Source organism: Varanus komodoensis, unplaced genomic scaffold, assembly GCF_004798865.1.
Source record: "Varanus komodoensis strain SLA01 unplaced genomic scaffold, ASM479886v1 scaffold1, whole genome shotgun sequence".
Lineage (NCBI taxonomy): Eukaryota > Metazoa > Chordata > Lepidosauria > Squamata > Varanidae > Varanus > Varanus komodoensis.
Genome location: NW_025335268.1, coordinates 61,262,997 through 61,289,477, shown reverse-complemented (window position 1 = coordinate 61,289,477; position 26,481 = coordinate 61,262,997). Strand labels below are relative to the sequence as shown.

The 26,481-nt window shown below is 39.3% G+C and overlaps 1 protein-coding gene across 1 annotated transcript in view; it reads left to right on the top strand.

The window, feature by feature from the left end:
- The window catches only part of GRIK2 (glutamate ionotropic receptor kainate type subunit 2), a 531,310-nt gene that overhangs the window by 317,425 nt on the left and 187,404 nt on the right, over nucleotides 1-26,481 (top strand). The window contains exons 9-10 of the mRNA XM_044427342.1: nucleotides 619-732; nucleotides 14,655-14,861. Of these exons, the coding sequence (XP_044283277.1) occupies nucleotides 619-732; nucleotides 14,655-14,861 (321 nt within the window). The remainder of the gene's footprint in view (nucleotides 1-618; nucleotides 733-14,654; nucleotides 14,862-26,481) is intronic.

Sequence of the window (26,481 nt, the reverse complement as noted above, 5' to 3'; positions counted from 1 at the left end):
ATGGAAAGATAGGAAGGGCAACCCATGACGCAACTGTGGTTGACATGATTCAGAATTTTTTGTAGTAGTCAAAAACCTTTATGGGCATATTGCAATTCAGAACTAAGAGCAGTGCAGTAGTAGCGTCCACTTCATAAGCCTCCTGGGATGATGGGAAGAAGCATAAACTTTCTTCTAGCAGCAAAGAATGCTATCTATTCTTGCCAAATGCAGGCAGTATTTCCTAATTATATGCTTGGGACTTTTGCACTATTACCAAGAAGAGAAAGGGATAGATACACACCATGGTGGCTGGCCTTTGCATGGCAGCTCTATCTTCACTGAGCTATCAGGCATCAAAAGCCAAGTGCTTTCTTGGAGGATGGTCGTTTAAATGGAAAATTAAGCACTCAGGACTCAGTATATCATTTTTACCCCCAGAGTCACACTTGGCTAGTCACATTTTGATGTACGACGAATCATATTTTAAACAAGCTGCTCTTAATAGAATGATAACAGAAACTGCCACAAAGGTGAATTATGAGCATTAGGAGATGTAACCTATGCCATGCCCTGTTCTTCCCTAGTGGTCAAAAGAGAACTCATGGACAATATATAAGTGCATGTGCTGTTTTATAGATTGGAACTTGGGATCCTGCAAGTGGCCTTAACATGACAGAAAATCAAAAAGGAAAACCAGCAAACATCACTGATTCCCTCTCTAATCGCTCCCTAACTGTAACTACCATCTTGGTAAGTACCCATCTATTTTAATAAGTAATCTATACAATTATTTTACAGAAATTTAGCTGGACATAAATACTGTGAAGGAAAGCTGTACTGCTTAAAAAATGACTAGTATGCTAGTGTTTTTAAGTTACTTATCCATTACTGTATAATGAATGATTTGAAATGTTAATTTAACCATGAGAATTTACTCTCTTCTGCAATGAGGGAAATTTGTTTTGATTTCAGTGCTGTATTCTCAGCTGACTAGCCATTAACACTTTATTTATTTAAGTATTTAAGTATTCTAAGTTAAGCAGAAGCTACCATAACTGCTTTGGAGAAGGTGTGTGTGTTTAGCCTGAAAATGTATCTTTGATTTGCTGGATCAATTTTTGTCTGGATATGGCTTGTCACGGTTTAGGGTATGATGTCACAATCCTCAAAAGCCATGTGCATTAACTGTTAGTGCAGTTGACACATTGAACACCTTCAGGTATGTATATCTGTGCTCTTCATGTGTGCAAATGGATTTCTAGGATTGCACTCTATTATTTTACATACATGTTACATTGAATTGATTCACAGAGTAGCATTTCTTTAGGGGGGATATAAACATGAAAGTCACAGCCAAATAACTTAGATCCGGTAGAACTATATAATGACATTATAATAATTCTACTCAACAAAATTTAAGTTAATGTTTGCAGTAAAGCATTATTTCATCCTCTGTTTTCAGGTTCATTTATTTCATTTTTCCTCCCTAAAATTGCTGCTTGCGAATTTTTAAGTATCATTTGTTATTTCTGCAATTTGACTCTGAAATGTATAATTGTGTGCTGCTATCTAATCAGACATTATACACTATTAATAATTTGTGCTGAATTTCATGGAAACCCACTATCAGGGTTTCATAATGATTTTCTGGGGTTGAATTAGCGATACAGATATGAGATGCTTGCTGTGAGTAACCCGGCACTTGCTCAGAATAAAGACTTCAGTTTTCCAAATGCACTTTCTTAGATGTAAGAGCCTTTCAAATTAATGGCTCAAGGACTTTCAAGGACGTGTATTCAAAATTTGGGTAAAAACATGTTCTTTGATCAATAAAGAGCCCTGTATCACCACGAAGGTACTTAAATTCCTCACAAAATATGCTTTGACTGCCTCCAGTCCACAAAAGCTTTTGTGTCATCCCCACCACCATCACAACCATCCCCACCATGCATCTGATGAAGTTTGCTCTGGACAACATTCCTTGCCTTTTCGTTTTCTTTTTTCTTTTGGCAAGTAGTTCACAGGATAGAGGCTCCTGTGATGAAACTAACGAAAAGATGCGAGTGCCTCGAGTAGCATACTTACGGCTCTGGATCATGGCTTTCGGGTGTTGCTTAACTACAGATCGCTTCGCTTCAATCATCCTCAGCAAGCATCATACAATGGCATTTTGAAACATCCTCTCATTTTTCATTGCGCCGTGCTTTCTATTTCAGAACAGTGTTAGCACTCGAGTTCAGTTCTGTATTCTGTCTGTCTGGAATGAAGCTTGGACGACAACTGACAAAAAAAAATGAAGTATTTTTTAACAGAAGACTCTCCATTTTTATAATTAGCTTCTTCCTAGCATGCCCTTATAGTATCTGAACAGTAACCACTAGGGTCATTTTTAAAAATTGTCTGCTTCTGCTATTGCTTCTTTAGCCAGCTTCACTCAATCAAGAATATGTGTCTCAGAGTCTCCCAGGGTATCTTACAATAAAGCCAACACAACCACTGCAAAACAGTACAATATGAAAGTGCAACCTGTAATCAGTAAGCAGAATTACATGAATCCCTAAGTAGGATGAAAGCAGTGTGCAGAAAATGTAACCCCATCCTCAAAATAATAAAAAATCCTCTGTCTGTTGCCAAAATGGCATCAAAGAAGGAACCAGGAAAGCCACTGAAACAACAACATTCCAGAGCTGGGTGTCAACACTAGGTAGGCTTGTTCCCACTCAGCTATCCAGAACATCTCAGATGGTGGAGGGAACCCAAAGAAAGGACTCTGGGCAGGCACGTGTGGGTACAAGGAAGGTTAGAACTGCTAGAAAGGTTATATAGAAGCAGGGAGATGCACAAGGAATCCATTTTGTGCAGAAAACCTGTCAGTTTCCCTGGTTTTGGCTTCCCAGATTCCAGTCCACTTTGCAACAGACCACTGTCTGATTTCCTGGTGAGCATGCCCTGCATTCGTGGGCTGCTCACCAGGAACTGATTCCCATACGCTGTGCAAGCAATGCCATCCTTCAGTGCCTTCCACTGCAGCCGGCAGCAGTGGGTGGGGGAGAAAGTTGGCCACTGGGAACGATGACCAGCATGTCTGCTCAGGTTCCCTCCTTCACATCCTGCAGCAGCTCCTGATGGGGTAAGTTGCCAGTGGAGTAACTGCAGGTCCACAAGTTTTGTGGACTTCCTTTTGGCTTGGCTCACTTCACAGGACAGGCTAAGCACAAGAGGGTTCTGGAGCAATGGATTCTAAGAGGGCTCTCTCCAAGCATCAGTTCATTTCATTATAATCTGTAATGTTTTGAAGCAGTTTCATTCATTCATTCATTCATTCAAAACATGTGTACCCTGTCCAGCCACTGATGTCTCAGGATGGCTTACAACAAGGTTTTGATGTATGGTTTTCCTTATTGCTGATATGGGTGCTGATAATATTTGGATATGGGTACGGATGCTCCTGAAATGGCACCATCCTTAGCAAGAGGAAGGTATTATCAGGCACTAGCTACAGATGCCAGAACTGCCAAGTGAGGACTGCAGGTTTCATGGAAGGGTGCCTGACTGTTGAGGGCAAACAGAAAACTGGCTAGCAGGGCAAGAGCACATGCATCCTGAAGAAAAGTGTGGCTGACTGATCAGAACACTGGAGAGTGTCAGGAACTGTGGTTTCCTCCTTTGCACATTCAAAGTCATAGACCTTTTCCCTTGCAAAGTGTTCTTTATTGACCAAAAAGGACAAAACACCCAGAAGGAAACTCTGAGCATGCACAGACTGGTTTGTTGAACCCAATCTAATGTTCACCTCCAGGAACCTTCCTTATGAGCATTCCTGGCCCCCATACCTTTAGGAGGGGCCTTCTGAAAATGAGCACATCTCCTTGCTGATCTCTAATTGGGCTGCCCTGCTGATGAAGCATCATGGGCTCAAGAGCCTGGGACTCCTGGTCTGTGTCCTTGCTCCAGGTTCCCTCCTGCCAGCCGTACATCTTGGTTATTCCCAGGCACTGCCTGTGCCCCTGGGGAGTCTGACCTTGAGATAAGCACCTCTGCTTTTCTTATCTTGATGTCTTGGGATGGCGTACATTTCAGGCTCCCTCTTGTTCTCCCCCTTTTCTCCTTCTGATTCTGATTCTTCTGAAACCAGCCAGCAGCCCTTGAGAATGAATGGCCAAAGCAGCCACCTTTCACCCTTCTAGCAAGCAGGAGCCTTCTACTGCAACATTTGGCTGCAGGTTCCACTTAGTTTTGACAAACAGCACTTAGCAGCTTTTGCTAATCAAACTACTTGTACTTAGTTATTTCCAAAACTCAAATGTTGCTGCAAATACATTCATTCATTTTTAAGGATTCATTGAAAAACTGAATGAAAACTTAAGGATTCATTTTCACTATAATTGCTAACCCTTGTGTTGACCCTAGGAAATGTAAACCAAGCATTATTTATCCAGTTTCCAAAAACCTGGAGAACTGGGAAGAACTGACAAAACTCACCCTGTCAAAGGAAGCTTTCAGAGGGGTCACAACACAACAGATCATTTTTCACTTTGAAGGCCCTGATTGGGACTCATTGCGGCTCCTACAGAAAAGCATCTTTGTTTCATTGATTTGACCTTACCTTGGCCTTTTGTTCTATCAATAGATCTAGGTTTAGGAAAAACTTAGGAGGACAGATATGAAGAGGTGGCTTCTCAGAGCAACACTGAGTTTGCCACTGTGGTGAGAGTGGGTTAGCAAGATTCTTCAACTTGTCTCTTGCCACTGAGAGGTGTTAAGCAAGGCTGTTTATTTTCTGCTTCTTTGTGTGACTTGTATACTGGCATCTTTTACAGTCTATGGACCTGAAGAACCTCATTTCATTCTATCAGCACAAATGTCTGATGATACTGAAATCATGACTGATGCTGAAAATGGACTTAGAATGAAGGCTGGGCAAACAGAATATTGTGACATTCTGAGATGCTGAGGATCAATTGTGTTAAAACAAAAATTGTGGTCCTTGGCTATCATAGAGCCAAATGCTGGTGGAAAATGCTCAACTGATAGAGCAATGTCCTCATTTCAAATATCGGCATGTTTCATTTCTGCAATCCTTGCCCTGCAAGGCACATGTTAACACACTTCTTTCACCTTCTCAATGAATGCTGTGGGGATTTTTTTCAGGTTCCCCCACTTTTTCCTAAGGGTGGGCAATTAATAGTCCCTACACTTAAAGCTTCACAGGGCAAATTTATTACATAATTCTTATGCAACTTCTGTATTTGGTTGAAGTTTGGAGCTGCAAATGATCTATCTTCAGTAGGAAATAGTCCAGCATAAAATTCTGGGTTTTCTCCAGGGCACTCCTGCTGCTTATCTAAGGATACAGGCAGGCCTGCCTTCAATTAACGTAAAAAATCCACTTGATATTGTTCAGATATTTTAAGAAGCTCGACAACTTGTTGGAAGACCATCTAACAACTTGCACTATTGGGAGGGAAACCAGAAGGGAACCAAGCTGCCCCATGTTGTACAAATGTACTCCTCCCTTCATTAAATAAAATATTGGGTTATCAACAAAATCCAAACCCAACTTCTTGCATGGACTGCTGGGTGAAATAATAACCTAGTTCAACTTTCAAATCCTCTTTGTGGTACTTTTTCTTAGAATAAATATATAAATGAATTTAGAAGGTCTTACCAGCACACTCTCAGGAGAGGCATTTATTTTCAGAATATCTTAAGGGAAGATATTCTAAAGTCTCTGTAGAATAGTACCTTTGTCTCTGAGGCCAGGGGCAGGGGGAAGAATTAATGCATCATGTCCTACATTGCCACTTTTATGACAATATTTAGGGGAGGATATAAGGAGCCCAATGGACATGTCGGCCCAGTGCTCAGCAGCTGTGAAAAGGCCAAACCAATGCTAGGCATAGTTAGGAACACAATATACATCAGAACTGCCAACATCTTACTCCCCTTATACAAATCCTTGGTATATCCACACTTTGGTTTTGTCTTCAGTTCTGGTTGCCTTACCTGAATAAAGACATTATAGAATTGGAAAAGGTACAGGGAAGGGCATTGAAAATGATCCGAGGACTGGGGCAGTTCCCTTATGAGGAGCAGCTACAGCGATTGGGACTGTTCAGCTTAGAATAATGATGAGTAAGGACAGACATGACAAAGGTGTTTAATACATTGTGTGGAGAAAGTAGAAAGGGAGACAGTTTTTCTACCTCTCCAGTAACATTCGAACCTGGAATCATTCTATAAAACTGATTTGTGGGAGGTTTAAGGCAAATAAAAGGAATTACTTCTTCACACAGAATATGGCCAGACTATGGAATTTGCTGCTATGGAAAGTTGTGATGGCCACCAATCCGGAAACCTTTAAAAGGGGGTTAGACAGATTCATGGATGATGAGGCTATTAGTGGCTACTAGCCTTGTAGGCTATGGACTACCTCCTTTACCAGAGGTGGCATGCCTGCATCCACCAACTGCTGAGGACTTTGGACCAGTGGAGTTCTTGTACCCATCCTGCTTGAGGGATCCAGTGGGCAGCTGGCTTGCCAATGTGTATATGTAGTGCTGGCCTAGATGGACCTTTGGTATGATCCAGAATGGCTTTTCTGATGTTCTAATGTTCTTAGGATGTTGGGCACTATTATGGATAACATTTCAGCCTCAGACATAGAATGTACGTGTTCGGCGGAATTGACTGACATCTGATTGCAAAAAGAGGGCAGTGTTATACAAGCTTGGAAAGTGGTGGGAGGATTCTTGCTGCTACATCTAAGTAGCAGGAATGATAATTTTTCAAGGCATGGCCCGGTCGTAGAGAAGCACTTTTAAGTCCCTTTAATTTCAGTTTGAAGAGTAAGTATATGCATAAATCTATCACATTTAAATCAATAGAGGTTTTTTTTAAGTGCTTAACTAGCTGATTGTACCCATGGGTTGAACTATTCGTGTGGAGTTGAGAGATTAATCATAGATGAGAAGTTCATCTTGCTTAAAATCTGTCTCTGGCTTGGGACTCTTGTCAAGTGGCTAGCAGGATATCAGAGTAGGACATGAAATTGTTTTGACTGATGGTGTGGCTATTGGACAGTTTCATCATTCTCTCTGTCTCTGAAGTCCAAACTGCTAACTCCGAAAGCCTTTTGTGTACTCTGTATATCTGACATAAATGTTAATTACATCTGGCATCCTTTTAAACTCAGAAAGACATAGTGAGCAGAAGATTCCTTCTTTGAAGGTCATATTCCCATCCATGCTAATTTAAGAGTGAGTTCCAAGCAAATGTGGATATGATTTGGCTGCAAAGTTTCCCTTTTTCCCAGCAGTTTCATTACTTTCACTAATAGGTAGCAGTAAGAGACTGCAGAATATCTACAGCAAGAATATACAGATCTACAGATATACAGATGCATTCTATACAGATCTATTCAAAAGTAACTTCTGTTAAGTTAAATGGGAATTACTCCCAGGTGAGTAGATGAAGTGTTGCAGGCTTAGTGATTCAAGGTCTTCTCAGCAATCCTTTAGGTTACTAAAGCAGGGATGAGCAAAAGATGAATCTCCAGATATTTCAGACTTCTAGAATTCTTGATTAGCCATTATGGCAATGGTTTATGGGAGTTGTAGTTTAAAATATCTGGAGGTCTTCCTACTCCTGTCCTAAAATGCCTCCCCTTTCTTCTTTCTGGGGAAAAAGATTCTATTTGGATATATTTTTTTAATTCAAGTGAGAGCTAATGGAAGAAAACAAAGTATAATTTTAACAGTGATTGGTGCTTTGGACAGTTTGTAATGAAGATAAAATAGTGAAGGAGGATTGAGAGAGTGAATATTCTGCTTGAGTGCTGTGATCATTACCTCTGCTATAGAATTGAGAGAACCATCAGCTTTGCCTAGGAGGCAAAAAAAGGAGCAGGGAGGGGATGAGGGAGGAAAAGAGAAAAAGTGGGGGAGTGTAAAGCATCTTTCCAATTAATTAACTTTTTTAACAGGAATTTTACAAGAGTTGATAGCTTAAGGATAGATTTATCTAAATCGTATTGATGTTCACAGCTTTTTATTATTATTATAATTACACTATGAATTTTGTTTTGTATTTCATGTATTTGTTAATGACTTTTCACTTCCCAGACAACTTTGGTTAAGGTTATTTATTATTATACATAATAATAAAGATAATAAATAAATAAATATTATATAGTTATACAAAAAGAACTCTATTTATAATAAACTTTTTAAAAACTTCTTATTTTTATCTATTCTGTAATTCATTTAAATTATTTTAATTTGCAACCCTTTTATTTTAAAATATATTTTAACTACAAATTTTATTTATTTTTATTTATTATTTGATTTCTAGCCTGCCCCATTAGCCGTACCGCTCCCTAGGCAGGTTTCAACAATAATTTTTGCTCTTTTAATGGGTGCTGAGAAGTGTGTCTTGAGTAATGCATCTCCAAGAAACCCAAAGGCTGAACAAACTAAACTGGATAAAACTCAAGTTTTATCTCAAGTACTCTTGCTAAGACTAGATATAAATATACTGTGCATTCTTTTAACAGATCTTCCCTTCCAGAGAAAAAGCTGACATCAAGTCCTTTAGATCAGCAGCACTCCTTAAGTTTAGAAACTAACACTAAAAGTAATGGTATTAGTAGAGACTTGAAATCAGAATATATATATTTTATATTGGTTGGCCTGAGCTTTCTTATTTTGTCATTACTTCAGTGGACTTAACTTGGAAGAAGATAACAAGAAAAAGAATTGCTCCTATTTAGAAATTTGGTTAAAACAAAGAAGAAGGAAGAAAAAACTGGGATAGTTGAAACAGCAGTTGTACTATATTTAATAAGGGATAGGGATAGGGACAAGGTAACAGTAACTATCTTACCTTTAGATGGAATTTGGGGCCTTAAACTTCCCAAGGAAATATATAAATAAGTTATTCCCTATTCCAGCTGGGCTGATTAATTTGAGAAACTTCAAAAGATTCAAAAGAAAGACTGATTTGCTAACTTTTAGTACATCTAAGCTACTTACTCCTTATGTTAGGGGTCATTTCAAAGTTCAAATCAAATACTGTGTGTGTGTGTGTGTGTGTGTGTGTGTGTGTGTATTTTCCGGCATCTTCAGATACAGAACTTTTTAATGGAATATTAGCAGGATATCTGATTGCCAACATATGGAAGGTATCCTGAACTGAAATAATTCTCAAATTGCACAAGGACCCTAGGTTACCTTAGTTGTATAGGACAGGATATGAATATGTGCACAGCTACCCTAGCAAATAGGCTAAACTCTTTGTGACCTCAGATGTGCATCTCATCCAGGTTGGTTTCATGCCACAAAAGCAATTACAGAACCAGTGTGGAAGCCATACATGCAGGTAAGTTCTCTGATCCTAATTAGTGATCCTAATCCTTGATGCATGTAAAGCTTTTGACAGACTGGAGTGGCCTTTGCTGCTAAACCAGAGGACAAGGCTTTACGAATGTGATCAAACCACTACAGCATCCCTGAACAGCCATAGTCGGAACTAATGCCTGAGATGCCACTTGTATTCCTTTACCAGAGGTATGGGCAAGGATGTCCCCTTTCTCCCCTTTTGTTTGCTTTCTCACTTTAGCTTCTGGCAATTGCCTTTAGGGTCAACCCATACCTCGTATGTCTGAAGAAGAAAAATGTGTTCCTTCTTGTGGATGATGCAGCCATACTTATTGATCTCATACTGATACATTTTTCACTATTTTTGTTTGTCATTAAAATGGGAAACAGATTTATATTAGAAAACCAGCTGAATTTTTTTACTGTATACCATTTTGATTGTTTGTGTTATGTTTGTTTTCAAATAAACCTTTTTTTAAAGAAACCTTTTTATTATTCTGTGTCTTCCTCTCCACCACTGTACACTAGCCAACTATAAAAGATGTACGATAGGATCATAAACATTGTTTCTCATAGGCATGTTCCCATTTGCATAGCCAGTAAAATGAGAAACCCCCTGCCATATGTGCTCCAACAATTGATTATCAGTCCAAAAGGCAAAGCAAATATTGTCAAGTAATCAGTATCTTGCCTTTTCACCCTAGCAGCCCAAGGGGGCTGAGAACAATCATGGATTGAGGTCCAAATGCAGCCTTCCTGCTGGACACAGTGAGGTGAGTTGAGACTTAGGTGCTGTAGAGCAGCTATACTTGGTGGCGGGTTCCTCAAATGGGAGAGCTCATACTGCAGTAGTAATCACTAATGGCTGGCAGGTGTGCTGTTGATTTCCAGATCACTTGGAAAGCACGTTATTCTTCCAAGCCCTTGTCAGGAGCAGCAAAGTTCACACAAACAGATTCCTCCATCTAAGGAATCTTCTATTTTGATGGTGCAGAGCAACCTGGTACCCTCCAGATTTTTTGGCCTACAGCTGCCATACTCCCTAGTTGTTGGCCACACTGATGGAAGTTAGGCCCATAACACTAGTTTACCTACCACTGGTGTGTAGAGCAAGCTACCCGCACAAAGGAGCACACAGCTGGAACCACACAGCTCAGTGCTGTGAGGAATCCAGTATGAAATAAATGTCTCCCATTTTTATGAGGAGAAGCTAATTTATCCTAGCATAGTTTAGTGAATTTCAAGCTGAGAAAAGATGCAGAGGTGAGTGCAGAAGGGCTAGAAATAAGTGATCAGAGGAAAATACTTTTAATGAAGATGAGAAAAACTGAAAACATAACTGGAAATCTTGAAGTGCATTAGACCTTATGTTCAATGTGTATTCTATTCAGTTCGTTTGGATTAATATTGAGAGGGCGTCATATTAATTTGAAGAAACTACATGACTTTTTGGCTGCATGTCTGTGATTGTAATAAAATGATAAGCAGATCATAATAAAACAGAATACTGTCACATTCTACCAAATGGGAATACAAATAAATAAGCAGAAAATAAACTCCCTGTAATATTTAGTTTCATAAAATCAGATTAATTTACATGATGAAGAAAAGTATTTATGGAAAAACATGGGGGAAAATATCAAATACTATTGTATTTTTGGCTCCAGTTTTTCAGATATGCACCCCCTCACAGAGGTATTATTTCAAGGCAGACAATATTATATGTAGTACCATGGGACATGATGTTCCAACCCTGAGGTAGCCTATAAATAGATAAATTCGGTGGTTTGAAGCATTGTCAGCTCTGACTTCTGCTTAGGTATGACTGAATGTTTTTAAAATTATTCTGGAGTAGCTTCTGTGTCTCTACTCACATTTTTGAGAAACTTGGTCAGACATAGACTTGCGAGGGAGCTGATCTTGGCTTGCTTCTGGTCTCTGAGCTTCTCCTCTGGGAAACCAAGTCAATATGGGCTGACATGACTAGGAGGTCTAAATAATTTATCTTTGCTGCAGCACTGGAGGGTGTTTGTGCATGAAACATTCCTGGCTGGGTATATTACTGGCTCTCAAAACATCTCATCTTTGCCTCAGAGCATCACATTTTATACTGTATTAGGCTTTCTGCCATTTTTCAAGGATCTTGAAATCTGAAGTACAGATTTTCTTCCAATGAATTATTTGCTTCGTGTACATGCTATTTAACATCTACACAAACTCACTGAGTGGGGTCACCTGAACTTTTGGAGCTTGTTGCCATCATTATGCTGATGGCACATAGCTCTATTTCTCCTTTCATGATCAGCAGGTGAGCCTGTCGATGTGCTAAATGGATGTCTGGCTGCTACAATGGACCAGATGAGGGCTAGCAACCTAAAGCTCAGTCTAGGCAGTCTAGATTTCTCTATCTGGATGTAGGGTGTTCAACTTGGAAGGAGAAGGTTCTCCTTGGCATTCTCCTTGATCCATCTTTGTCAGTTGAGGTTCAGGTGTCCAGCTTTAGCTGTTGGCCAAAGTATGCCCTTATCTGGGTAGGGGTAGTCTGGTTTCAGTAACCTATGCTCTGGTTATCTGTAAATAAGGTTACTGTTATACACTCTGTGTGGAGCTGCCCTTGACTGTTCAGAAGATGCAGCTCAGGCAAAATGCAGCAGCAAGATTAAGTGAGACCCATCAGTCTGAACACATAAGACCAGTGTTGGCCTGCATGCAGTGGCTGCCCGTATGCATCTGGGCCCAATTCAAGGGCTGGTTTTAATCTATAAAGCCTAAGATAACTCAGCACTGCAATCCCTGTTGGAGCATCTCTCCCAACTGCAATCAGACATTCTACACAGCCTCCAAGGCCTTCCTCCAAATGTCTAGTCCAAGAAAGACTCAGAGAGTGACAACAAGGGAAAAGGCTTTTTCTGTGATTCCCCCATCTATGGAATGTCCACCCCACTGTGGTCCACCTGATACCAACCTTGTCATCTTGTTGATGCCAGGTTTAGAGGACCCTTTATGCCAAGGCTTTTAAAGATATACTTGGCTCTTTGGGACTTGAGGGAATTACCCATCCCAGGTGTTTTTCTTTTACAAGGTCATTCTCTACTGTATGTTTTGGCTGTTTAATTGCAATTGCTTTGTTTCTTTGATAAGATTTTATGTTATTCTTTATTGTATTTTACTGTCTTGTATTTAATGGACTGTTGTAAACCACCTAGAGAACTTCAGCTATGGGGTCGTGTAGAAATGAAAAAATAACTATAATAATGATATAAAATGATTTAGATATAAAATGATATTAATAATTATACACAGCTGATTTTATTTGATTTCCTGCCTTGAATTTACAAAAAACAGTAGAAGTCAGTGGAATTAAGTGCAAGAGGGCAACATCATTTGGAAATGCTGGCAAGGGAAGCAAGAAAAGATGAAGGGACTCGTAATTTAGTCACCGAATAGTTATTTTAATTATTTGATTTCTGACCATGAGTAAGTGGGGCCTGAGGGAGGGAACATTAACTGAATGTGCACTGGGGAGGCACACACAGGCCTCCCGGTCAATACAGCTGCCAGCATGCTGCTGTTGCACTCTACTGCGCATAAATACACTGAAGGTTTGCTGGGGTGGAAAAGAAGGGAAGAGAGTGCCATATTGTCCAGGCTGAACCCTCTATGTATAGGGAAATAGAAAACATACTGAGAGTGCATGTGGCATAGTGGTTAGAGAGCTGGGCTGGAACTCAGGAGATCCAGGTTCTAGTTCCCACTCACCCATGAAGCTCACTGGCCAACTTATGGGCAGCCATTTCTCACGACCCTAGAAGGTCATTGTGAGGACAAAATGGAAAAGAGAAGAGTGAGCATTGTAAGTTGCCATAAGTTGCTTGCAGGAAAAAGACTGAATATGTATATATATTAATTCAATAATGAAGTACCTTGGGAAATGGGTGTGTTGGCCCCTCCCCTCCCCTCCCCTCCCCTCCATTATTGTATTACATCATTATCTCATAAAGCAAGTTACTGACCAGCTCTTTACTCTGTTGCAATCAGAGCTATATTCTGCACTGCTTCACATAGAGAATACAGCCATAGCATGTCAGCAGAAATTCTGTATTTATTTAAGATTTGTGGTTCTTATCACGTAAATTGCTAATCAGTGGTCAATTGCTGGGTGTGTTTGTTGTTCTAAGAATAGCTTAATGACTAAATAAGGCTAAGCAGGCTTGTTCTCTCCCCACCCCTTCCTGTCCACCCCAATGAAATGATGACAAATGAAGATGTACCTCTTAAAGACATACCTGTTTACTCAGGCTTTCTCTGATTGCATTGCTCTGTTTTACTGTTCCTGTGTTGCTTTTAATGTATTTACTGAACTGTATGCAGTCATTTAAACAAACATAAAACATACGCCGATGAAATAGAGCAGAATGTGTGTATGAGAGTGAAATGCAAGGTTTGTACCTTTATTAAAATAATTGTAAGCTGTATTTTTCAGTGGGGAGAGTCAGTGAATATAGGAAGCTACCCTATATTGAGCCATAACATTAGTCCACTGAGTTTAGTGTTACCAACCTTTAATTGTGCTTGTTTTCTGGAATTTAAGAAAGGAGTCTTTCCTAGTCTTTGTTGGAGATACTATGTAATGAATATGGCACATTCTGTAAGGAAAGCTCTGTCACTGAGCTGCAAACACAACAAATATGGAGTTAAATGATCTGAGAACAATCTAGCAAAAACTATTGACTATTAAGTTCCATTCTATGCCATTGTACACAATACGGTCATGATGATCCATCTTTGTAGGACTGTAACATTGAATTCTACAATTGTGTTTATTGTGGGTGAACAACCCATAAACCATGCATTTATATTTGTTTTCTGATTGCTAATTGGGATTTTGAAATAATTTTTCTTTGCTGTTGTTCTTGCTTTAATTTAGTTTCTAAACAATCGTAATGGTAAATTGTCAGTCCTATTCATTTCTAGACAGAAGAAGATTGGTTGGGTCATGATGGAAACCGTAGGCCTTTTCTTTGTTCAAACATGCATAGGATTGCACACAAATATATCAATTTCAAGAAAATTAAATCACAACTGTTATATCTATATCTTTATAGATATAGTCCAAACATAATTTGGACCAAATATAACATTTTATTCTAGTAATGGTATAATTTCATGTAACATGAGCAAAACACTTCTGCACATATGAAAATATACCATGAAAAATGTATACTTGGTTTGCTGTTTCAGAAGCACAACAGTTGAAAGATGCCCTCTTTTTCTCTTTTTTTCTGATTTTTCCAGGAAGAGCCATATGTGATGTTTAAAAAATCTGACAAACCTTTATATGGGAATGATAGATTTGAAGGATATTGCATTGACCTCCTCAGAGAACTATCAACTTTCCTTGGATTCACCTATGAAATTAGGCTGGTTGAAGATGGAAAGTATGGAGCCCGGGATGATGCCAGCGGACAGTGGAATGGCATGGTCCGTGAACTAATTGATCATGTAAGTTGCTTTTGATGGGCTTTTTTCCATAAGTGAAACATTCTCAGTTTGTCTCAGTAATTCTTGAGCTAGAGATTTGCCTGAACTTCCTTGAAATAAAGAAGATGTACTTACTAGTATTTACAACATGCTTGGATTGTGTAAACCACCCAGAGTGTTTCAGCTGCAGAGTGGGATAGAAATGTAAATAATAAGAATAAGAGTAGGAATAAACTTCATTGGTAGCTATGCATAATTCACATCTTACATTCACTTTAGATCTCTCTAGGTTCTTTTCTCTTGTTGTTGGCCTAATAATATTTACCTGAAGGTAAACTAGTATTTAAATAATTGGCAACATTTCTTCTGGAATGTAGTTCAGATGTGATGTGTGTGGGTAGGAATTGTGATGCTCTTCAGCTTTTTGTGTGCAGAAAATAGGCATGTCATAAAACTCTAGACATATTCTTCCTGGGACCTGTACTTGCATGACCAGGAAGTTTTTAGTGGCTTGACAAGGAACATTCTGAAATAGCATAATCAGGTCTTTGTTTGTCTAGATTAGGCTTGTGTTCATGTCAGCTGCAACTGCTTCTGTGTAACATGCTTTTGTCTGCCAGTGCATACAGCTCAGTGGGGAGGATAAACTGTGGTGAATAGTTAATAGCCTAGCAAATGGAATTTCTGGTGAGTATGTTAGGAGCTTCTTGGCTGCACTGCTGAATTGCATTATTGTTTTTCTTATGGATTTTAATTTATTTTTGGAGGTTTCTTAGAGAATCTTTGTTGGCTTCAAACGGGATATTCAGTGCTCAAAAATAAAAATAAAAATGTGTTTCGCTTGCATTTGTATTACCCTTAAGCGCCTTTGGAGGCTTTGTTTCAAACTAAAGAGCTTGGACGTATCTGTATGTGCAATGAATCTGTAGACGGAACCTCTAGAGCAGTCACACACCTCCTTGTGATACCAGCCTTGGTTTTATGCTGCAGAGGAATCCATATTTAACCTTTAAAATATGTGGTATTATCTTCCATTAGCATATACTGAGAAGGTCCCTGTCTCCTTCATTTAAAATATCAGCTAAGAAGTCTTAGACAGTAAGACAGAAATATCAATGCATGCTGAAACAGCAGGGTAATTCGATGTGAGTCAAAACAGATATCATTACAGGCAATTGTTTATAATTGAGTAAGTCAGGCATCCCTTCACTTTATAGCTTTAAAAACATACTCTCTCAGTAGGTGGTGCCAATTGAATTTGGTCTCCTGGAAACAGAGTTTAGTCTCTTTGAAAATTATGCAATTGTCTCCAGCTTCTTTGTGTTTTGTCATATTTGCATTTATTTAGGCAAACTGTTCAATAGTAAATATCTGATCAAAGCCACTTGTAATACGATGAATGTTCTGAAGGTTGCTGACATTTAATGGAACAAAACAAGGAGATAGTTCTATCTTTCAAGCTTATATTTTCCATTGGTAAAAATGGAGTGTAGTAAGTGAAAAATGCAGCCTCCCCCCACTCAGTGGCCGACAACTTGCCTGATGGCCTTCAATCTGTTTAAGACTCTCTTTGTGTCATTTCAGGCCTGTTCCTTATATTGCTTCTTCACACTGTTGTCCATGAGACACAAAGTGTCTTCTTAATGCCTTTATTCTTTAAGGCCTTCGTGTTATTTAATATTTTACTTAATATTTTAAAAAAACATATCGAGCAGGGGTGAGCAATTTCCATTTCCAACTCTATGGACCACAGCCCCTGTGGGGGAGTACATTGCCCATGAGCACCTCAGAAAGGAGGAGAAGAGAATTAATGGTTTGGCACTGAAATTTCAGTGGTAAATGTTTCCACAACACTAGAGTGCTATGGGGGTTCCATTTAATTTGTTCCCAAGTCAAATTTACTCTTTTGGCAACAACAGATGCCATGATGACATGATGATGATGGTGGTGGTGGCGGTGACGTGGCAGGACCACATCTGGGGATGGCAGCCATCACGTGCTTGTTGCCCACCCCTGCCTCGTAACTCTGAACACTTTCAGTCTTCTTACACGCCCCCAGATTTTCTCTAGCCAAATTGTTCTCATGGTTTTACCAAAACCCAAGGCTTTAGTTTGTTTTCCCTCTTTTTGAGGGTTGCTGACAGACAACGAATGAGTATGAATCTGGAGAACTCTTTTAGGTGATAGTTCCCAGATGGTTGCATACATGCGCAGTGGACTTCTTCCCACTTCAGAGAAGTATTCAAACTTCTTTTAGGATGCCTTCCAATTTTTCCAAATTTCTTCTTGTCATGGAGCTGTTGTTTAAGAAAAGCAGTAGCATACACAAATGCACACATTGTGGCCAAATGCACAGAGATACAAATGATGTTATGTCCTTGTAGCAGCACAAAGCTATTCTTCTCCCTATCTATTCCTATCAGCTCCCCTTCCATGATGTGGACCCAGTACTATACGTGAGAGTACGCAAGTGTATCTAGCCATTAATTTTCCTGAGAGATAATGGCCTGGAAGAATATAAACCGATGACCCTTATACTCTGGCTGCGTTTTTAAAAACCCTGATTGTAAAGGAGGAGGGAACGAGGGTTGCATGATCTGCTCTGTGTACTTGTTATGTCTTCTTTCTGCCTTGCTCCCATGCACACAGTTTATTTCTCTCTCCTTCATACAACCAGGAGACAAGAAAATATAGGTTGCTGAATGTGAGCCTCTCTTTAGTTAAAAGATATATACAGCTCCGCTAGAAGGCCTAGACTGTGCAACCAATTTCTCACATTGGTGAGCAGTTACACAAGTAATCCAATTGATTTATATCTAGCCCCAAAGTGGCTGCTTCAAGTCAAGGGATTGATTAATGGAGATGGTCATCAGTACAGCCTTCTGAGGCTCTGTGTCTAGCAAGCAAGCAATCTGTTTCCATTTGTCCCTATTTTTGCTTTTATTTTTTATTCCCACTGCTTTTATTTTATTTTGTTTTATTTTTACTTCTCCATGGCTTTCCTAGGATATTTACTTATACATTCAGTATGGGCTTTTTTCTGTTTTAATTGTGGATTCAATTAAAAAGAAAATCCTCTTTATAGAAACACATTATTGCAATTTAATTGTGATAGAAACTTTTTTGTTTGTTTGTTTTCTAAGTATCTTATCTTTGAAATGATTCCTTGTGAAGGAAAAGATACAGTCATTGCGATAGAGATAAGCCAATATATTAGCAATTCCTGAACTGTCATTTTACATTCCTGGTGAACATTAGATACTTATTCACATGGCAGTCTCCATTCAAAGAATGGAGCTGCTGCATGCAATTCCTCACTGTGCTATTTGACAGGGTACTCCATTTTTCAGAGGAGAAATGTGTGTAATAGCTACAGATTTTGAAGGAAGTAAGAAAGTGGAAAAATAATACAATATTTTCTATTTTATTGTTCCACTTTGTACTATAATATAATAAGGATATCAGAATCAAAATAATGATAATGTAGATAAGGAATCACTTTGCACAAAGGGAACACTTAGACAAACTTGAGAAAATGTGGATTTGCAGAAATATTGAAATACCTCACTAACAATATGGGCAACTTTTAAAATTTGGGATAACTCACAGGCAAGGTGTAGTTACATCATGAATCTGAACCTCCTGGCAAAAGAGTGCTACTTGTATAAGCTGCTTGCATCTTGGTGGCTTCACTTGGTTAATTTGAATAGGATGGCAGGTCCTTCTACCATTTCCCCATTATCCCTGTCCTCCTGTCCAAGCACAGCATGTGTTCTTTTGACTCCATTACACCTGCAAAGCCCCCAAAGCCCCCGAGCAGTGTTGTGCATATGCTGGACAATGTGTCGTTGCTGATGTACACTCTCTCAGGTAGAGCGGTAATGAGGTGATCTCTGAGGATGTTGTCTTCAAGCTGGTCCAATAAAGTAAACATTTGCACATTTGACAAATACATCTGTGTTCGGATCCCAGCCAAAAGACCCTCTGCATGGCATATCAAATGTTCTGTTCTCAAAGCAGCTTCTATTTACTTTCTTGAAGTTTATGTGAAGAGCCACAGTGCCTAATGCTTGAGCATTTTCAATGATACACATCAGCACTTGTATGTATTATTGTATTGCTGTATCCAGTCCCTTTAATCAGCTGCATGAAAGGTTCTTAAATATAAGAAGAAAACTTGTCCTCAGCTGAGTAACATCAGTAATTGCTAGTCTACCTCCAACTTGCTATTTTGGGGCTAGGTGATTACCTGTGTGGTGACCACCCAGGAATTCTTGAAGGAAGCAGATTTCCTTGATGAATTTTGTCTGGGGAATTATGGTTACTAATGCAACCTGAAAGTCCAACATGGTAAATGCAACCAATGGATTCTCCTGGACCTTGCAGCAGCCCTCAATATTCAGCAACCTTCAACAGCCAACAGTCTAGGAAAGGCTGTTGTCATTATTATGACAGCTTACTCAGCTGGTTTTATTTTCCATGTTCATGTTGTGGGAACAAAGGTGGAGCTGTAATGGAGATAATGATGATGAATCCAAATTTAAAAAACTGATGTGGCATATGAAGTTGGTTTTCCTGAGAGCAATGGCTGGATTCAGACAACATGACAAGCCATGGTAGCATTTTTATCTTTGTCTGTCTGTCTCATTGTTCAAACCCAGCCTTGATATTTCACCATGGTCAATTTGGTCTTTAGCAACCACGTTAAGAAACAAGAGCAAGGGCAAGGTTTCTTCTCATTCATTCCAGAGTGCAGGACATGGAATAACAGGCTTATGTTAAAAGAAATCAGATTTAGACTCACTGGCAGAGCAATACAACCATGGGATCCATTACCTGCAGACAGTGAGGGTTCTCCCTCACTGAAGTGTGTTTGACCAGTCATCTAAATGGGATGGTGTAACTTGGTGTCCTACATGGCAAGGAGTTGGACTTGATGGCCTTCTGGCCCCTTCCAACTCTACTAATCTATGATTAAATGATTCCATTCTTTTATGGTTTGTTTTATGGACTCTCCAAACCACCATGGCTTGTCATGTTGCCTGAACCCCTGATCATGGTTTCCATGGTCCTGGTATGCAACTGCAAAGACTAGCAACTGTAGGAGCTACTCCAGCCATCCAGCCCTTTTTGTGTGGATCAGTGAAGAAGAGGCAGGCAACAAAGGCAGAAGACTCTGTGGTAGCTGCACAGCAGGACTGTGGAAATGACAATGCTGGAGTTGGATGACCAGGGAAACCATGAAGTGTGAAAATCATAGAAAGGACCATTGTTGCTTCGAGTGGTTTCTAAAAACCAAACACAACATGCTGAAACACCACAACTGGTATTGTGAGCCACATTTCCTTCTTTGAACATTCACCAACCATAGGCCATTTTCCTTACACCTTCTTTCTTGCTTCTAATTACAAATCACCAGAGCAGCTCCCTGAGCATGCACAGAGCAGTTTGTTGAACCAATCTAGTGTTTATCTCAAGGAACTCTCCTTATGAACACACCCCAGCTCCATCCCTTTGGGAGGGGCTCTCTGAAGGCAAGCATGGCTCTTCCTCTGCACTGCTCATTCAGCTGGACATCCTGTCTCTGCTGAAACCTCGTCAGGGAGTTGACCGGATGGGCCTGGCTTGTGCCTGCAAGTTCTTCATCCTCAGAGACCCCTCCCACTGGCTACATCTTTTGACTGCTCCCAGGAACTGCCTGGCCTGAGATAATCACCCTCTTCTCCTGAATCCCAGAATCTTGCCTTAGCACATCCTCCACCATCTTAACTGAAACATTCTTCACTTTCTGATTCTGAATCAGTAACTGGAATGCAGCCAGCTGATTGGCTCAGACTGCCATTTCTCTTACTCCCAACAAGTAACAGGCATCATGTCAGACCATCCTGTCCAAGAAACCATCATGGCTTCTTGTGTCATGCAAACCTGCCCAGTATAACACTGCACTGGAATAGTGAAATTTGTGTTCTAAGTATAGCAATCCTGCACATAGCTTTTACTAGATCTGTAGCAGCAACTATGGCATCCTATAAATGTTTGAGGAACAATAAGGGTTCTAGTGTTAATGAGGATCTTTCATTGTTACAGTGGGTAGAGTTCCTCTTAAATACATATTGCTATTATTTAATTAGAGCAAAACAATATCATGTAGGCTGGGGTGTGTGAACAAAGAGGTGTATGAAAGGTGTATGGGAGTTGTAAATTTGTGTGTGTGTGTGTGCACGCACGCGCGCGCACCTTACCAGTCTGGTGTTTTAAAATCATTTTCCCCATTTAAAACGAATGGGGAGGAAACCATTATTCTAGCTCTTAAGACAGCACAGGTGGCTGACCCTGGGATCTCCCTTAGTCAATAAAGGGGTCTACGTTCCAGTGAATCCAGGCAGACCTATATGGGGCCCTTACAAGGCATAGGGGAACCCCTAACCTCCATCTGACTATGCATCTTTCTACCAACAGAAGGGCTTCTCTACGTGGCCCCTCCAGAGTTAGGATTGGGAAGCTCCTAAATTTTACCAAGCACAATTTTACGAAGATAGAAGAACAAGACAGTTCTTCTCTCCTTTAATAATAAACTTTTGAAAGCATGCATTTCAGCTTCTACTTTGATTACACCTTTGGTGCATAATTAAATATTTATATTTGTTTCTTGCTTATTTTTGCTGCACTGAAGCAGGCAATGTTCCCAAGATAACACTATGGCTCTATTGCAGTTGTGTCCACACAAAGACCCTGATGTAAATTGAGACAGAAAAAAGAAAGAGTGGATAAAACATGATTGTTCAGGATGTGCAAGGAGATGAGTTATGCTCTTCTGCATTAGAAGCTTTGTTTAATGCCTGCTGGACCACTTCATACTGGAGATGGGAGCTAAAATCACCAAACGTGTCTTCAAAGCTCTTTCTCCTGATATCTGTTTTTTGACATGGAGTGGTTTATTTGCTTATTTTACCACCTCTGTAACTGCTATTAATTCAAACAATGCAGGGCCAGTCCAAGATATTTTGCTGCCCACAACAGAGAAGCAAAGCCTGCCCACCTTCCATAAATGCACAAAATACTCAATTATGGGACCTGAGACTAGGGATGCATCAAAGCTCCACAGGATCCACCCCTCCAGTGTGAGCAGACCTCTTCTCATGCTTGGGAGCCTTCTGCAACACAAGCCATATTGCAAATGGTGTAGAAGAGGGATGCAGCTTGTATTGCAGTCATGGGCGGTGTGGTTCCTGGCAAGCGGTGCTCAAATGCTGGGTGTATTTGCCAGGAACTTGGACTCCTGGAAGTGGACCAGAGCTCAGGGAGTTGAGCCCAGAGAAATCCATTGAATTCTAACCTCCAAAACATATTTCTCACACATCCCTAGCCCTAACCCTAACCCTAACCCTCACCCTGCAGCATAAAACCCTTCAAGAACCTTGCTCTGGGAGTAAAAACACCACAATAGTAAATTAAATAACTATCAATTTACTGGCTTTGTAGTACATTCTAAATCATCTGCCTTGAGGCATTCACTCTATCTCAGGATCGGGCTGGCCATGGTCTAACTGGATTCCAAGTCTCCAAGTTCTCTGAAGATTCTGCAAATTATTATGGGGAACATCGAACACATTAGGACAATTGAGGGAAAGAATAAAAATCTATGGTTTAATGGACTATATAGTTTAGAAGGTATCTCTGAAGATCTGTACTGTTTTTGGTATCCCAGACATGCTTGTTTTTGTATCCATCTTCATTTTGATACTTATTCTTGTTTGTTTTGTTGTCAAGCATCACATGACTCTTCTAATTTAGTTCTCTCCTGATTTATGTCTTTAGCCCTTTGAAATCCATCTGTTCAGACTGCATTTTTATTTTGTGGCATACATTTATTTAGTATGTAGATTAAACATTATTGTTTTATGCCTGCACCGTTTCTCTTCACTTAAAGTAATTTCTGTTAATCATTATCAATTATATTTGATTAAGCTTATTTGGCATATCCCCAGAATTGGCCTTTCAGAAACCATAGTTACAGATCTACAGTATGTAGGCTTGTTAGGGGCAACAAACTCTTCCTCTTGCCAATCATCTTGTTTTGGTCACTGCTTTTCAGTTAACTTGCTAAATCTATATTACATGATCTCTGTGTGCATGTGAATGTGACATTTTTCTTTGGCACCCTGAGAAGACCCAATGTTTTTGACAGTTTTATTTTTCATACCTCTCTCTCCATCACTCCACTTTTTTGCAATTTTTGCAACATGTAGTTCGACCTCCTTTTTTCCCTTAATCAGGCACAGAATAATTTATTGTACAAAACTGTAATATGCTTATAAAATCTCTGTGACTTTTGTACTGGCAGTCTAATTGCCAAACTTGGGACTTGCTGTGTTAAATGATCTTAACGTTTTATTTCCAATGCTATTTGTTGTAATACAAATTAGCATATCAAACATGATTGCTTCATTTTGGCTTTTGCACCCCAACATGTTGAATTCATCTTATCCTTTAACACTTACCTATCTAAGCCACCTTTAGGAACAAGAAGAAATGTAATTCCAGTCAAAAGCAGATGTCTTATTTTCATTCTTGAATATCTGTGCTGTCCCAAAAGGGCTTAGGTTATCAAGTGTCAGATTCTGTTGGTCTCCATAGCACCATCACTACAGAATAATCAAGTCTGTGCTTTGCTGTCAGCAGGAAACATATAAACTAGCATCACACCAGACTTGCAGGGCAAAGTTTGGGAATACTTTATCCTTTGAGATTACTTACAATGAAGATTGCCACTTATTTTGTTACCATTGTTAATCACTGGGGCTTACTGCTCGCCACAATCCAATCAAGTGTTTCACTGCTGACTATTAAATTTATTTAGAACAACTCCCTTCTAAAAAACAGTGCACATCATTTTATATTTAAAACCATTTTTTTCAGTTTCATTTAAGTCATCTTTTTGGTCTAACATGCACGCACACACACACACAATTCCTGATAAAATAAAACTGCCGGGCACAAATAAATTTAAATACATATACATTCAGCAAAACTACAAGAACAATCACATCAAACCAACAGATGTACACAACATGTAATATGATGTAAACATTTAAACTGCCCTAAGGTACAAGAGTCAAAACTACACCAAACTGACAAAATAATTTTGACAAATACTCAAAATATGAAAATATTTCACTCTGTGAGAACATAAAAGTTTTAATCAAATATAGAAAAGATAGTTGGGTGGGTACCGAGCCAAGTTTCCTTTGGGAGAGTATTCCAAAGGAGTATTCCCAAGTATTTTAGTGGCTACCTCTAAAAAGCCACATCTCTTGTCACCTCAGAATGAGGGTAGCTGGGAATCCCTGAAGAAGCACTTCCATGCTTGGACTCCCAGGCAGGGCTACGTATATCTGAGAGGTGACAATCCGTCAGGTGCTGAGGACACAAAGCTGTGCACCTTAGATGCTTATGGTCCAAACCAGCACTCTGAATTTTGCCTAACAACTAATTAGAAGACAATACAGGTGAGGGATGGTAGTTGTCAAACATTGACCCAATAAATCATTTTCTAGGGTAGAGAATTATGGCCATCATTTTCTAGGATGGAAAATCCTGGTCCATCTAAATAGAGGTGACAAACATATTTTTATGTGTTTGCAGTACGATGAGTATAAAACTGCTATATAACAGGCTGTATTTAATCTCCTTTACCCTGAACAAAATGTCAATCATGTTTTCCCTAGCAATGAGTGATCAAAGCAGAATACAAGGAAGAGAAAGCTGGGGGTGGGGGTGGTTGGGTGGGAAATGCTATAATCTTTTACATCTATGCTATAATGTATTTTATAATCTCTCTATAATATATTTATATCCAGGAATACAGTGATGGTGTGCAGTTGCTATGATGGGTCTAAGATGGCCACCTCTAAGTATAAAAGTTAAGGAAAAAGATGATGAAGTGGCTCCATTTATGAAAGGCCTTTTTGAGGAACAATATGTGCTCAAATTCTAGTTTTATTCTGGTCATGCTCCTTTCCAAGTATGTGCCTATGTTTGGCACTAGAATGCTAAAGGCTTTTAAAACTGTAATAATCAGATTTGGAGCTGCATCATTAACTTCATTTGGCTAAATTGAAGCGAATGGCTTGAAGATTTCAGCTTAAGATATGGAATGGAGATTTCTAGGAAGCACCATTTTTCCATCTTCTTCCTTGTATAGAATGCTAAGAGCTTCACAAGAATGAGTTACTGAAAGGGGAAGGTTAGTGATGATGAAGTGCTGCTGAACTGACTTTGAGCTAGTCAGATTCCTAAAACCTATTGTAGGTATACACCAATACACAATTTTATGGCTAAAAGCCAGTGTGCACTAGACGTCATTTGCAGGATGTCAAAAGCCATTTCCTTGCTTGCAGTAACAAGTAATCTAGCACATGCCTTCAATTTACAACATGTGTGGTCCATTTCTCAGTAGTCCTTTTATCTTCGGTTCTGTGTGTGCTTATGTGGAGGAATGTGACAGTGTGAACAGACAATGCTCACAGCTAGTCTACAGAGTGGAACATACAAACTCATTCTTTCTAGGCTATATTTCATATATTCCCTTAAAACTGATTTTCACTGAAATAGTTTCAGTGCTTTGGGTACATACAACAGATAAGTTCTGTTTCGACTTCCTACTAAGTAGTAAGTAAGGGCAAACCGAACCCTTCTCTGGAAGAATCTGATGCTCCTGGTCTCAAGATAGCTAAGTGAGTGGGAGCAAGTGGAGGAAGACACTTGCATTCATTCCTTGTGTCTCCCCCTCAGCTTTTCATTCTAGTTTTCTGTCCTATGAACAAATCCTTCCCATCTAAGTCAATGGGATTGCAGTGTAAAAGGGGCATGATGTTATATTCTCACATTTCTCTTTAGGACTCAGTAGAAAATGAAGTTAAAGGTATGTCAAGGATCTGATGAGCTTATTTCGGTCCCTAATGTGGCTATCTTAAGTCACTTCTAAATGATTACTTTACATTTCTCCATGCATTTCAGAAATAAACCAGACTTCTTGTACTGCAGTGTTGGCAGCAAAATCTAGATAATCTCATTCAGCTGGTACAAACCCATTTGTTGGTGTATGTTTTTATGGAAAGCAGAAATAAAAACTGCGGGACTGCAATTTATTTCTCTACAGAAAATAGCATGGCAAAATGGGAAAGAAACCTACTTAGAATGTCTTTTGCTGAAATATACAGCATATACTTTCTTTTTTTATTCCATGCACTGATGTTCATTTAAGCTGTAGTAGATTTACAGCATACACTGTTTTACAAAGCAATACATGCTAAAGATGCTAGAGAAATTGCAACCCAAAGATAACAAATCTGTGTTACTGCTCTGCTTGAATAATTCAAATCAGATTGAACAACTTAGATAATGCAAAATCTCTTAGACTTCCTTTACATACATGCATTACATGAGTAATTTACTCATTTAAGTGCCCATAAAGAAGAATAAATACTTCTGTTCCTGGAAATGCTGTGGCTATATAGCAACAGTAATTTGAACCCTCAGTTTAAACTGAGTAACAAAGTGAACTTCCTTGCTGAAAAGCAAAAGCCAGATTTACATATAAACAACACTTTCAGATAACTTAGGTCAAGATTTTATGTAA